General features: G+C 46.1%; 1 protein-coding gene across 2 annotated transcripts; it reads right to left on the bottom strand.

Annotated features, from left to right (window-relative positions):
* Nucleotides 1-4,624: 4,624 nt before the first annotated feature.
* On the bottom strand, nucleotides 4,625-14,435 carry LOC126367215 (protein vestigial). Of its 2 annotated transcripts, none has more exons than XM_050010640.1 (7): nucleotides 14,281-14,435; nucleotides 13,964-14,204; nucleotides 13,712-13,885; nucleotides 11,160-11,289; nucleotides 10,619-10,812; nucleotides 6,188-6,308; nucleotides 4,625-6,121 (listed from the first exon to the last, which is right to left on the bottom strand). In XM_050010640.1, exons 1-6 carry the CDS (start codon nucleotides 14,386-14,388, stop codon nucleotides 6,259-6,261), a joined length of 897 nt encoding a protein of 298 aa, XP_049866597.1. In that variant the 5' UTR covers nucleotides 14,389-14,435; the 3' UTR covers nucleotides 4,625-6,121; nucleotides 6,188-6,258. The 2 variants fall into 2 exon arrangements, with proteins under 2 accessions (XP_049866597.1, XP_049866596.1); XM_050010639.1 differs by having other exon boundaries at nucleotides 4,625-6,144; nucleotides 6,190-6,308; nucleotides 14,281-14,421.
* Between the last annotated feature and the right edge of the window lie 1,404 nt (nucleotides 14,436-15,839).

Here is a 15,839-nt window from a genome sequence, read left to right as displayed (position 1 = left end):
TGTTCATTATTTGGAACAAGAACTCAGAATGTCTCCGTAGCCCCATTTCTTGAAAAGTGAAGTGTTGGCGTGTTGAGCTGTTGAGCCGGGTTAATCCGGGGCAGGCCGTGTCCCCGGATCACGGCGCGTTACAGCAGCCCCACGACGGGCATTAGCTAGATAAACACTGCGACGTTCCCGTCGCCGACGACACAGCGCGTGTTAATCCCGGCTCACCTCTCGGTCACGTATTGTTAATTCAATTTGTATTTTTAGTAACAGACCATTAATCTATTTAGGTGCTTTTAAAATATACTGTTTATTCTTCAATTATTCACGCCATCAAGCTTTGTAAGAAGGCAAGGGCGGGCCGGGGAGGCGCGGGCGCGGCCGCGGCGGCGGGTGGCGCGTGATGAATTTATTCGTGAAATGAAGTGCCCCCCTGGCCCCCGCCCGCGCCCCCCATAGCCCGCGAGGGGGTGACGCGAGGGAGCACGGAGCGAGTTTCATTAACCATGAAAATGACAATCCCCGAACGAGAAGCGGCGAGAGGCATGCACAACCTCCGGCAAATTGCTCGCATCAATTTCATTTTGTGAAGCTGTTTCATAATGTTGTAATCAATGAAGAATCTCTTTCGCGGCGCCGCACGATACAAGTTATGAATTCATACGCTTATTGTTTGTTTGCATAACAAGGAGTAAAGTTTTAATTTATTTGTGAAGAGATCACTCGCGTTACCCAGTGTATGGGTTGATTAGGTATGCTTTAATTATGTCGTAGGCATTGTTATAATTTGTGATGTTCGGTGCAATCGTTTTCTTCTTCTGTCGTGTGGGTTGTGAGGTAAATGTAAATAATAAATAAATTACCATCCTCATCAACTCTGGTGTCTGGGTTATTTTTTAGCCAAAGGCCCCTGACATCAGTAGTAGTAGTCGGGCTTAGGTTCAATAAGAATGTTTAACAAGGTGTTATTTGACTTTGCTGGCTATGTATACTATACACATCTGCCTACCCCAATGATTCAGGTGTGATGCTATTTGTGTTGTTACGTTATATGTGGTGGTATTACAGACAACAATTAGAACGTGTCTCGTAAAATGGTCCCTGCACACTGCACGCACAGCACAGTACTGAACGCAGCACGGCAATACATTAGAATTCTTCCTTCTCTCTTTACTTTTGTTATATATCGTTTATTAAAACTCATCATCATCATCATCATCATCATCATCATCATCAGCCCATTAACGTCCCCACTGCTGGGGCACGGGCCTTCCCTATGGATGGATAGGGAGATCGGGCCATAAACCACCACGCGGGCCCAGTGCGGATTGGTGGTTATTAACGACTGCTAATGCAGCCGGGACCAACGGCTTAATGTGCCTTCCGAAGCACGGAGGAGCTCGAGATGAAAACTTTTTTTTTGTGGTCACCCATCCTATGACCGGCCTTTGCGAAAGTTGCTTAATTTCAACAATCGCAGACCGAGCGCGTTTACCGCTGCGCCACCGAGCTCCTCAAAACTATACATTATTTATTTTCAGTTACCGATCGATACTAATTGATGATGGTTTATGTGTTTGTGTGGTGTAAGTAATTACTTTTGATTCAGGAGATGATGAATGAAGCACCAGTGTTACAGAACTATACACTTGATTGATATCCATGTTGCATGGTGGTTAATTTGCTTGCATATAAAGTTAGAGGTATTCCCAGTGGCAGACTGCGCGTTGCGAAGCGGGTCGCATAAATATTGTGCGACATTATAATAGGCGGTGTGGTGCGCGGGCGCGGGCGCAGGCGGGCGATGGTGCGCGATAGCCGCGACGAGTTAATTCCGATACCATCGCCACCGCGCCCCGCCCGTCTCCAGCATTCCCATTATCTCCTCCAGTTATTTATTCCGCCGCACCACAATAAAACCACACTTAAATCGACACACATAAACTACCACAGATTGTCCACAAACTTTCAAATAAAACCGCAGAGTTACAACATCGTTAAAAAACTATCAACGAGACGAAACTGTTACACGAATGTTTGAGATCTCAGATTGATCACTGCTTGTGGGATGGTATCAGTGTGTCGGGTGGGATGACGTAGTCACACGTCCGAGTCGGTGAGGTGGTGACGTGTCCCAGCGGAAGGAGACTTGGTTGGTTCCACCAAATAGGCGAAACGGTAATTAGAAATGTAACGGGTGTGCGTGTCGGTTCATTATGTGATCAGTGTTGGTAGCAGCACTAATGATGCGGTCGCAGGCTGCGGCGCACGTGTGGGCGGCGGACTGATGCCGCGCCCGTGTGTGCCTGCTGGCTGCCGGCTGCGTCCTTAGTGGCTTCTATAAAAACCTATGCCAAAATGCTGCTACCGATTCTATTGAAGGCCTTATACACGCTGCAGGTGAATGATTACCTAAACTATTCTTATCATCCTCGTCCAAACAATTAGATGACAACGTTAAAGTCGTACCTAGCTGTTTGTGAAGCTCTCAGAGACATTTCTTCGCGTGTGAAAATATGCAGCTCGTAGAAGCAGTCTAGCAAAAAACAAATTTATGTCCATATACAAAAACTGTCAGCATAGCTAGTTGCTCTGCTAGAGTAATGAGCTGTAGAGTCGTAAGTCGATTAGACGGTTTAACTTGAATAGGAAATAAAATGTCATTTTATATGGTGTGACAACCACGTGACGCCGGCGGGTCATTAGAGGGGTCGGCTCATTACCGCGGCGTGACGCGGCGGCGCACAAAGCAAGCAACGCTCGCAAAAACCCGCGGGTTGCGCCGCCGCAGCGTACAACACAGCGCACCGCGCAGCCGGCACATATGCGCCGCACTAATCACCGCGCGGTTCCGGCACCGCCCGATACATCACACACCGCTCATTATGACACCATAATTAGATCATAACACATCTACATCATCCCTCTAATTTATGACGGCAACCACCTTCACAGTTTAATTTAACGACGTTGCGTTGTGTTGACAAGAATGACTTGTGAAAGTAGCGTTTATACTGAAGTCGTAGGATGTTTGAATGCATCTGATCTTTACGGCTCTTCAGGTGGCACTGTATCCTAACATATGAGAGTGAGGTCGCGGTGCAGTAATGTGCGGTTGTCTTCCGCAGCGGCGGCGCAGACGGTTCCCACGCGACGCGCATTCCGCAACCGAACACTTTTTACTTTATTTCGGAATTCCGCCGCTTCAGGGTTTAACGCTTTGTTCACGATGCCCTTACACAGTTGTTCGACGGACGAATGGGTACTCCTCTAATAAAAACAAAAGGCTCAAGTTGTCCCCATAATTATTTTTGTTGACTAAAAGTTGTACCGCAAATTCTTATTTTTCGTAAAGATTTTGTTGGGGAAAACAAGAGGCCAAGTTTTCTTTCAATTTAGATTTCTTTTTATATCGAGACGGGTTTACAGTGAAACTGGATTGACGGTACGTCGTAAAATGTAGCCATTGTCTCGTGGAGTTTGTTAAGTAGATGCTGTTTATAGCTTAATAGATGGGACGTGGCGGTGCATACTAGCCAGCTGGTCCCGGCGAGTAGCCCGCACCGCGCGCCCCGCGCCCCTCACCCCGGGGCCCGTGACAATGAGCCACTTACTATTCCCGCAGCCGCGCCGCCGCCGCGCTGATTGATACCAGCTCGGAGACACCCGCCGGCGACCAACGAGCCGTCTAATTGAACACAAGCACTCAGCAAACGTTATTCCAGATGAAGTCGTCCGAGACCAATGTAAACCGATACTAATTATAATATTTATGTCGCCATTAACGATCCATTAGCATAAATTGGGCGACGACAAATTCGATGTGTCGAGTGGGAGTTATTTTAGTTTACGTGAAGAACAGGGAATGCTATCAGCGAGTGGTTTATTTGTGTGGAGTGGCGGTGGTGCGGCGGCGCGGCATTGTGCGCGAGGTGACAATGCTTGTCTATTTTAGCGGCGGCCGCGTGTTTACAAACACGGGCGGCTAATGGCGCTATTTCGGTCGCCGCCGCCGCCCGGCCAGCATGCGGGCCCGCGGCCGCCCCGCCACCGCACTATTGTTATTTTAATCCCCGTGATTAACTGCCTCTTTACGAGCTCCAGCCACTTAAAATAACACTTACAATGACTCCGTTTTAGAAACACATTTATCTGATCATTCTGAACGGAGATATCAAAGATACTCTGGGTTCTCGGTAAAATAAAATATGCGGGACATATTAATATACAAGCTACTATAAATAATAAACGTGAAACGGCATTCTTGATGCCAAAATAAATTAAATAAGTATGAACTGCCTACATATAGCGAATAAAAGCAGCAAAACCAAATCTCAACGACGGGTTTAATCTTTAAAACAGAAAATATTCGTTTTACTTAATATTTCATTTGTTATCAGACGTTAATGTATTCTCACAGAAATGCTATTGTTATTCATTGCTAATGGCTAATAAATATTTGACTCATTTATTCATGGTCCGCATCAGTTAGAGATCTCCTCTATTGTTCTGTCGTGGGGGGAGTGCGCTCGTATTGCTTCGCACCTCGGAGAACACGTTGCCGGATTGTGATCTTGTCTTCTTTATAGACACAATTAGCGGGTAGGTAGGAGTCGTCCAAATGAAACAGCTCGTGTGAAACAATCACAGTAGATACGGAATTTATTCTCATTTTCAGATTTACCTCTAACACAATATCATGAGCCGACCACGTGCCGAGACGCGGCCGCGGCGTGGTGGATGCGAGGCGGCGCTGGTGCGTGCCGACACACTACGAGGCGGGTGAACTCCTTCTCGATCATTCAAATTACAAGGAAATGTCCGGGAAACCAAATAACAGCTGACGACCACAGCGCGCCTGCGCCCGCGTAGCCCGTCCGCACGCGTAGTATTACAATCAATTGCTTAAAATATTGATTTATAACTACCAGTTAAAAGAGTACAGAGAGATAAGAGAGCGGACAAGAGAACAATAAAGTAGTGTACGTATGTGCGGCGCGGGCGCAGGCTGTAGTACGACGTCGTCGCCTGCGTACAACTATGTGCTTAACGTAGCTTACTCTACGGGTATGTATGTACATACATAAACATTGCCTATCTATACCAATATTGTCTAAACTAGGTAGGTACCGCGTACCACACCGCGTGTCCACTAATACTTACAACGTGCGATATACCTAGTACAACTCTATCCGGAATACTAATCATAAATCAATGGTCATTATCATTACATAATATACATTTTTCATCTTTTAATTAGAAACTCATTTATACAAGTATCTAGAATTTTCCAGCATTATAACAATTAATTTGTTTTCAAACTATGTATTAATATGATAAATAACTATATAAATGAATAGGTAGAGTTTTGTGAAAATATTCCTTCTTGTGTCTACGTTCCAAAGGTTCGTAATTTGTAATTTGTAACTAATATCCGGTAAGTACTTGCTAAATTATATTATAACTGTTATTACAGCCAACAAATGAGATAAAGCTTTATGTAATCTATCAGGCTATCAGTATTTGGATCCTTACATCGCTTGCATTACTCATTATTTCGTTGTGAATACGATATCGACATAAGGTATACTCAAATAAAAACTCTACCTTTTACAATACAATTTGCGTGTGAGAGAATGAGTGTACGGCAGGATGAATCGTACTATACTTGAGCAAATTAACATCATTGTTCCCGCGTTATGAGACTTGAGCCTGTCGCCCGTTCAGAGTGGTGTGATGGCGCCGGGCTGGTGATCAATGCGATGCTGGGTGAGTTCCAGAGAGCATGTCACACGTCGCTTCTCTCGTACGTACCTCTGACACACCTTCCTTTGTGTATGAGTATACTTAGATCTGAGATCTGTGGCTTGATTCATGCATCGACATCTCGGCACAACGTCGTAGGTAGATACACAACCACTCGCGGGACGCGGGCATTACATTCAATGTCCTTCACTTTGAGCAATAACACACAGTTGGTCACGTCATGGACATGAGAGTACTTGTCTCGCAACAGTCAGTCACTAGGTACCTACGAGGTGAGCATGAGTCGTTGTCTTTGTCACTACACTACACTGCTCTCACGCGGCCGCGGCCGCGCAGGACGCCACGCCGGCCACGCAGGACGCCACGCTGGCCGCGCAGGACGCCACGCCGGCCACGCAGGACGCCACGCTGGCCGCGCAGGACGCCACGCCGCCGCCGCCCCCACACGGCGCAACACCGTGCGGAGCGTCACGGCGCTGCGGCGGCCCGCTGCGCGCACGCTCCTCAGAACCAGTACAGATCCTTGGACGTGTCCTGCACCTGCGCCTCCAGACCTGCAACAATACACTCCTATTAGTACCTGTTTAATCATACTTATTTGCACATGTAAACATGTCCTTTCCAATAAAACTCTACCCTCTAGCGGATCCTGTGATACAACGGGATAATGTAATGGAGATGATGAAATGTCCTTTCCAGAATTACAAACCACGTTCGTGGTCGCTGTAAGGCGACGCGACGCGCTCGGCGTGCCATCCAGTTGCTAAACGTTTAAACAAGTACCTATAAATCTACCCTTTGATTCAAAGTTGTATAACTGCGACTAAGCACCACAATAAGCCAGGTGAAATTAATAGGTGGGTATATTTTTCAGCTAATTACGCTTCTTCAGTAACTTTAAAGAAAAAAAATACCTACTATAGAAGTAATCTACGCATTTGTTGTAGACGTCTGTCGAAATGAATACCCCAAAAATGTATAGTAATGTAAAATAAGCACTGGCAATACCCATGACTCATGACGTGACCTGCTCTCTCTTGCAAACGACGCAGCCAGCTGTGTGAAGGAGCTACATTTAGAATTGTATAATTAATAATGTTGGTACCTACTTGACTCTATAAAATAAGCCATAACTACAATTAAATAAATAGAGCCAAAAGCCCTTAAGATCTTACATAGTCCTAAAATGTAGTCATAGAAATAACTGTTAAATATAGAAACAAAAAGCAAGCGCTTGCTTTTAAAAACCTAGTTCATTATAAAAGTTTCAAAAACTCTCAACTTTTGTTCGTAGTAACAAATGTAGTGTTTTGTTGTATTGTACCACAATTGCAGGAGACGCGACATGGTGGGGCGCCGGGGGCTGAGCAGGAGCGGGGCGCCGGGGGGCGAGGGCGCGGGGCGGGGCGGTGGGCGTGCCCCGCCCGCTCCCCGCAGCCCCGCCCCGCCCCGCCCCGCCGCCCGCTCACCGCCCGTCGCGGACCATTACTGGACACTACACAATCTACACATTCTCGGCGGACTCTCTTTAACTTGTAGTACAAAGCCGCGCCTCTATTTACATTTTATATCCTAGCCCATTCGCTTTGTGAATTTATCGGCACATGTTTCCTTTGGAAGTTACGTCTAATTGAATAATAAAATATTATATCTTGAAATTTAAATATAATAAAAAGCAACATAAATTTATTAATTAATCTTTTAAGAAAAACTTTAGTTATGTTTGATATCTTAGAAAAAAAAAGTATCTTACTCTAGAACTACAAAGGACAAGAAACAAATCGACAAGTGCTTAATGCCATCGAGATTTGAGGATAATGTCTGAGATTAGTAATAGTGTCGCCCCCACGACGCGGGGGTGGCGCCCAAGGGGCCGCGGGGGAAGGGGGCCGCGCGGACACTGTCCCTATGTCACGCGCCACACTACCTCCACCATACTAGGTACACTACTAAAGGATGTTCCCCACCAGTCACGCACAATGACATATGGGGCTCCGCCACATTTTGGGCCTACACACAATGCACCCCCTATTTGTGTTTTCTGAACTATCTACTTAAACAGTAAGTTTTGTTTAAAAACACTTGGACCTCAATCCTCCCAATAAGTTAGTACTTACCTAACTATAATTTCACATTTTCAATCACAAAATTTGAGCACCCAACTTACTTTGAGGAGCTCGGTGGCGCAGCGGTAAACGCGCTCGGTCTGCGATTGTTAAAGTTAAGGAACTTTCGCACAGGCCTGTCATAGGATGGGTGACCACAAAAAAAAAGTTTTCATCTCGAGCACCTCCGTGCTTCGGAAGGCACGTTAAGCCGTTGGTCCCGGCTGCATTAGCAGTCGTTAATAACCACCAATCCGCACTGGGCCCGCGTGGTGGTTTAAGGCCCGATCTCCCTATTCATCCATCCATAGGGAAAGCCCGTGCCCCAGTAGTGGGGACGTTAATGGGCTGGTGATCATGATGATTACTTACAGGTAAAACTTTCATGTTAACTATTATGAAGATGGTGGATTAATGAACTCTATTCCCTGACCCATACACAAGTCATCAGCATCACTTTTTTAGAAGTTTAATGAAAATCAATCATTAGTTGTATTATTGTGAATGTAATTAGGACAATTATGGTCGCGTTGATGTCTTTTGTATGCGGCTACGCGTCGCTACGACTTGTATTTATGCACATGGCATAATGACGACGCTGTAACGAATAAATAAATATATAATTAAATACATGTATTTGTATGAATGTACTAAACGTGGCTAGTGACATTGTGTGCATTGTGAGCTGTCAGGAAGTTGATTATTTAATGGTACTAGACATAATCTTACGTTTCATTATACGTAACTAGAAATATTACCTAGCTACTTGCAAGTTTAAAAGGTTGACTATTATACTTAGAAAAAATATATATGTTTTCAATAAACAAGTACAAGTACAAGTAGATAAACGTTCCGTGTAAGGTCAGCAACGGAACTATAAACTAAGAACGTACCTACCTCCTATGCCGCTATCCGACGGTCCGCGGAACTCCGTGTTTCTCTGCGTGTCCCACCCACAACGCGACGGTCGTCTTAGAAATCGACTAAACAACAATCAGCCCTGTCAATGATGCAAGTTGTAGTCTTCTAACGTCGTGTACGGACATACACGGGTATGTGTATATAAGTATAAGTGGATATATTTATATAAATAACAAGTAGGGATATTTTTTCAGTCAAATAAGTACCTATTGCTGTTCGACAAGAGATAGTTTACATGGCGTCGTACGCTTTGCACGTTACTTAAAACGAGTCATTAAGTAAGTACAAGAACAATTATAAAAACATGGAGGCCATCCTATTTCTGGCAGTGGACTGGTAGGTATAAGTAGGTAAGTATAGGTAGTTGTAAGTGGATATAAAAGGCGCGGCGCGAGCGAGCGCGGCCGCGGGCGCGGTGGCGCGGGGTCGAGGCATCAATCAAAGGACGCGATCGCAGAGACAAAGGGGAAGCCGGGAATTTCATTTGTTTCGACGCCCCGACCCCGCCGCCCCGCCGTCCATCGCCCCCCCCCCCCCCCCCCGCGTCGCCCCGCGTCGCGCCGCCGCCGCCGCGAATAATGGTAATGGTCGTAATTGACGTCACTCGGCTTCCAACTCGCCGCCGCCGGGTGTCCAGCGCTATTACAACCTTCACGTATGCATCACTTGACTTCTAATTGCTGCTAAACTATTTTTTACGCCTTTGAAACTCCTGGCAGTCATATTGGTAACAAACGCACGTGATGGTAGTTAATTAATACTGCAATAACTACAAGTAAACAAACTGAAACAGGCAACAAAAACCATTTGAGTAGTAAAAGGCGGATAGGGACGGAATTTTATTTCAAATAATCTTACGAGTGTATCGTACATTTTAATATGTATAATGAATTAACTTTTTTTACAGAGCACGCACGAGTTGATACGCAGCCGGCCTTTAGGCACAGAAGATGCGCAAGTTTGAGTTCGCACTCAAGTGATTTCACAAGCGAGCGATCACCCCACGACCTTGAGCGAGGAAAACTCCGTAATATAATAACTGCAGAGGAACCTCCACTCACACGTAAAAATATACAATTTAATGTTTCCATGTTCTGAGGACCGCGGCGCGGGCGCGGGCGGCGGCGGCGGCGGGCCGGAAGGCCACAAAGCGAGAATGCTTTGTTTTGTCACTCGGATAAAGCGCTTAAATCATCACAATTAAAATATCTCTGTCGAAGAGAGCGGAATCTCTTTGAATTTCAAAATACACATCCCCGCGCTCCGGCGCTCGTCCTCTGATTGTGACGTTATTTATCGAACGCTTTCATCACAAACAACGTGACACAATTAATACGGAGCTTTGAAGTCCGTGACCTCACCGGGCCCGCGACGTCGCAGGAAGAATGTCATCGGTCAATGGCTTTATAATTAAGGGGACATTACTTTCTGTACCAGAAATATTACAAGTATCCAGTATCCATGATATATCTTTGTCTAAAATACGAATGAATATTATTTTTTGTGTTAAAATCTAACAACCCCAGACGCCTCGTATAACTATAGAGTGTGGTGTAGGTGTAAGTACTACTTACCTAAATTGCTTCATTTTCGATTTGCTAGGTGAAGTCTGTACTAAGTATTGGAAGAGATAGATGGCTGTTGGTGTTATTATAAATCAAAGTTACTTAAATGTCGTGTATGGTGCTAAAACTAAACCTCCGTAAATGACGTAGATATCTCAGCTGCTAACAGTGTATTCTTTAAATTCAAATGAATTTGCGACTGACACACAGATTGGCGACTCTGTCCGGCACGACATCAAGTCAAGGTGAAGACAAATGCAGCAGTATAGTTACCGGGCACGGCGGGGTAGGAGTAGGGCGCGCAGGCGGCGGGGTCGAGGTGCGGCGGCTGCGGCCAGTCCACGGGCTTGTACTGCGGCAGCGCGCCGCGGCCCAGCAGCAGGCCGCCGTAGCCCGCCGCCATGTTGTGGTGCGCCTGCGCCGCCGCGTGGTACTCCGCCGCGTGCCGGTGAGCCGCGTGCCCGTACCTGCCGCAACACACTACCGTCCTGAGTACAACACTGGCTGGATACACAGATAACCGGTTAAAGCGTGTATTAGCATAGCATTGCGTGTCTCTTCGCACCTGAATCTCTTTGCAATTACCATTACATTTCATCGGTGAATTCAACAACTTTATATTTCAGCGTGACCTGAGAGCTACAGAAGCTAATGGACGGCATTCGCGTTGGTCTCACGGCACACTCAAGTGGCTTGTCAGCCCATAACGTCTTGCGTCATTTTAAACTAGACAGGGTTGTACAACCCATATTAAAAGGCAAATTAGTGTATAATAAATAAAGTTCAGGTTTGTGGTAAGTGTTGGTGTGCTCACCCGGAGTAGTGCTGGTGCCAGGGGTCGTAGTCGTAGAGGTCGACGCCGGCGCATGCGCCCGGCACGCCCGCCGCCGCCGCCGCGTTGAAGAACGACGCCGGCAGGTTCCGCGACACCATCGGCACGCACTCTACACACACACATACACACATATACTATTCCACTGTCTTACATTATTAATATATCTAATGGTCGTTGGTCCTAGTGTTGATGTTTGTAAACTTATATTACTTATCCTAAAATTGAATAATCCTAATTTTGGTACATGTGATGTAGTTAGTGATAACAAAATACATTTTATGCTAGTAAGATGGGATTAAGTACATGTAATAATAGAATAATTAGTATCACTTTATCTATTCATACCAAATCGGTTAGATTATTACGCTGATTACAAGAGCAAATCCGAATCAAAGAATGAACAAGACAAAACGTTTTTATTATTATTATAAGAATTCATTTACTTTTAATATTTAGAACAGCCTCCGTGTTCAAGTGGTAAGAGCGTTAAGCGCAAGATCTGGAGGTCCGGGTTCAATTCCCGATAGGAACATTGTCGAAGGCACTTTATGAGACTGTGCTTTGTTTGATAAGGACTTTTTCACGTTTCAATCAGCTGATTGTCTGAAAAAGTAAGATAATTCCGTGCTTCGGAGGGCACGTTAAGCCGTTAGCCCCGGCCATTAGTCGTATAAACACGCAATGGAGCAGCGTGGTGGAGTATGCTTAATATATGTGATTTACAGTCATGAGCAATATCATGTACTCACTGTAGAACCCTGTCGCACTATCATATTCGATATTTAATGAGACTTACGGTTTAATTTGTCAAAAAAGTTAATGTGACATGGTTTCACAGTGTATACATATTAGTACCCGTGACCGTACATAAGAATAAATATACTTAGGACTCAAAACGTCAGGATAAAAATGAAATTTGACTTTAGGAGTGGATGTCATCTATTCACATCTGTCTACCGCTTCGGGGATATAGACGCTATGTTTAATAATGATAATTAGGCACTCCTTTGGAACGATTTAATTATAGTCATAGAGCTCTAAGCCAGAAATAATGAATTTGCGTTTATTAATTAATTTTGCACAGTATTTTGTAAACCACCAACTAATGTTTAATTATAAATTCTGTAGGAAAAGCTTTCTTAATAAAACCTTGATTTTTATAAATAGCATGCCGAATGAATCAGCAGTCCATGAGCACGCTAGCCACGTACTAAAGTGGTAATTAAAAATCTAAACTGAACTGTAATAGTAAGTACTTCATAATAAATAGAACCGTACACCTTGTAAATACTTGTAAGTATGTAGTTGACAGTAACTAAATAGTTCATCGACAGATGAATTCATCGTGCAAAGAGCATTTTGTAGCGTTCACCGGCCCCCACCGCATGTACCCTGGGCAAATTACTCCAGCGAGATAACATCTCTATGTATCTTTGTTTGGACGTTTATTATGCGCGTTACAACGAGAACGCTGTTATTAGCTGGGAATAGTTTCGGGTCTGGTTTTTGCGGCTCGGTGCGGCGTGCGGCGGCACAAAGCCGCTCGCGAATGTGGGGAGCATTATGCGTTTTTGCCGCGCGGCCTCTTTCGGCCATCTTTTAAGTAATGGCTCGCGTTTTTCCGATCTAATCGCGGCCGCGTACCTCGCCAGGGCCAGTATCGTGTCGAACAGACAATTTATTCGATCTGCGGCCCAGTTTTTGAGGAGTGCGGCCGCGGGAACCGGTCCGGTTGCGTCATTCTGCGGTCGTCACCGCGTTATCACGTCTCTACAGCCCCGCCGCGCGCCGGCCGCAGCTCGCTCGGCCACTCGTCCGACTGGATGCTGCCACGGCTCGTTATTGCATACTTTATATAGCGATGCTTCCCGAGCCGCGCCGCGCCAGCGGAGCCGGCAGCGGCAGGTATAAACAATAGGCGAGCAAATGAAGTTCACGGAGATTGAGCGCGAACAGCCAGCGTCGGGGCCGCGGGGGAGCAGGAGCGGCAGGGGGAGGGGCGGTGTAATTAAACTGCGGCGTAATGAACGCGCGGCTGATTTATCTACTGCAGCCGCTCGCCACTCCGACACCGCTCGGGATCCACTTCAAGTCACCGTTTTATATTATAAATTTCATTAACTTTTCAGAAACAACATTTGTACTTATGGTTGAATTCCTGGCTTATAAATTGGTTCTTGAAAGTTGATTGACTTACCGTGTCTTCAAGAAACGAAATAGGTAATAGCACTGGATTTGTAGCAAAGAGCGTCCCAACGTCGTCTATTTTGGGTTTGTCTCATTTTCACGACTGTACCTTATTATAAAATAATCTACATGTCTACTGACTGGTAGCCAAAAGCTAAAGTAGGTTAATTCGTAAGTAGGTCTTCCTTTAACAATAAGGTATTTATACTTAATGAACCTAAAGTTTCATTGAGACCAATAGTTCAAATATGAAAAGTAAGTGCTACTTTAGTAAGTTGGTTAAGATGAAGTTGAACAAGAGTCGCACGTTGACAATTGGTATGTAATCAAAAGGAGCTTCTCACCCTTTGGCTTATCAATAGAGAGGGCGCGCGCGAAGTGTTCGTCGACGACAGCGGCGACGTCCCCCGAGTAGTGCGTGAACACGACGCAGTTGGCGCTGACGTACTGCGCCCGCGCAGCGCGGGCACCCGCCGCGCCGCCACACTCCGCCTCCGAGTCCGACGACGCCGCGCCTCCTGCGGGCACGAAGCTCGGCGAAGTCAGATATATCGCCGGGACCGAGTGGCCCAGGGAGCGGAGGAAATGATACTGACCGTCGGCACTGGCGCGGCCGTGCGCCGAGAGATCCTCCTCCTTGGTCCGCAGGCGCGGCGCGTGCGGCGTGTGCGGCGCATGCGGCGTGTGCGGCGCATGGTGCGGCGCGTGGTGCGCATGCGCGTGCGCGTGCGGCGGCGAGGCCGGCGACTGCGCGCCCGACGAGCCCGAGCCCGTGCTGAGTGCGCCCGCCGCGCCTGCGCCGTACGACTCGCCGCCGGCGCCGCTGCCCACGTTGAACTGTGAACGACCAGCGCCGTCAGTATCGGTCGACTCACCGACTGACGAGACACAGATCTAGCTGATAGGTACCGACCCGGTCATACTGGAAGTGCGGCGCGTGGTGGAAGGAGCGCGCGGCGCCGCGGCCGTACAGGTAGGGGTAGTAGGCGCCGTACATCACCTCGGGGCAGCTCACCGCCATGGCGCCGGCCGGCCGCGGGCGCGCCCCATGCCGCCCGCGCCGCCCCCTGCGCCGCCCCCTGCGCCGACCCCTGCGCCGCCCGCACGCGCGACCAGCTCCGCTCGCCACTCACCGCGCCTAAGTAACACAACAATATAAATCTCTGGGTCATTCGACATCGTAAATTCATATAACTGGCGCCCGACGTGGGGCTGCACGACGTGACAATAATGTTTTCCGCAGACTCTGCACCACAAGGAATTGAAAATTATCTTACGGCAGTATAAATTAATACAGAAACCATATAATCAGCGTCAAGATGTCTATTTAAGTAAGTGAGCTTTGAATTGATGTAACACAAGAATGTAAATTCCACCAACTTTTTACCCCAATACGAGTAGACCCGCAGGAACCGCTGCAAATGTTAGTGAAAGAATGCCTTCTTCTTACCATGTAATATGATTTAGTGTTACTAAGGGCACTTAGTAACACTAAATCATATTACATGGTAAGAATCATGACAATAATAACGTACTCATAAGATACACGACTCGAACTTAAATGTAATAAATTAATCATCTAAGGAAATCACTTTTTAAGTTACCAGAATTTTAGATACTATCGAATAGCCTTATAATTCCGAGACCTATATTACCTTGGGGTCCTATTACCACCTAACCGTATTCGCCTACTGTCAAAATGAATATTCTTTTTCAGTCACTACAAAGGTCAAAGGTGGAAAGCCTACGAGTACTGAAAAATTCTGCTCTGTCAAAAAAATACGCTGGCTTGGCCTCACCATTATAGGGTGTTAGGGACATCGTAACGAAAAAAAAAATGGAACGCCTATTTGATTGTACTAAAAACGATGGTGGGTGTTTTTCTTGTCGCAAATGTTTAATTAAGATTTTGAATTTTTACTGTGCCGCAATGTAAGTCGAACAACGCGGCACACAGACGTTAAACCTACGCACGGCTACGTTACGCGTGCGTGCGTGATACGATGTTGTATCTAGGTAGGAGTTTTCATTCTCTTGTATTTAGATGCTTAGTGGTGCAACGTTTAAAAATGTTGAGTTTGTTGAAGTAGAACACCTACTGCCACGATTTTTCACGCACGGTACCTACCTACCAGTTATTAAAACGTTCCTAACTTATTAATAATAAAAACCCTACTCTTGCCTTACCTTAATTGTTATTCCTTCGGATGAAGTAACTAGGTAGGTACCCTAGAACATGTCACGTCACGTAGGTATGCAACATCGCGTTTCCTCCGCGGTAGGTAGGTATCACACGCACTCACAAACACAACACCTTGCTCTTTAATAAACATCAACAATCTTCCATACTTTTGTGCAGTAAATGGTCTATGATCTATCATCATAGTCGACACTATTAATTTACAGAATAAAACAAACACAAAACACTCACAAACACGAAAAAAATATCCTCGAAAAACATCACGCGATTCG

This window comes from Pectinophora gossypiella, chromosome 5, assembly GCF_024362695.1.
Source record: "Pectinophora gossypiella chromosome 5, ilPecGoss1.1, whole genome shotgun sequence".
NCBI classification, from domain to species: domain Eukaryota; kingdom Metazoa; phylum Arthropoda; class Insecta; order Lepidoptera; family Gelechiidae; genus Pectinophora; species Pectinophora gossypiella.
The sequence above is the reverse complement of the archived record's forward strand: the minus strand, read 5'-3'. Positions and strand labels throughout refer to the sequence as shown.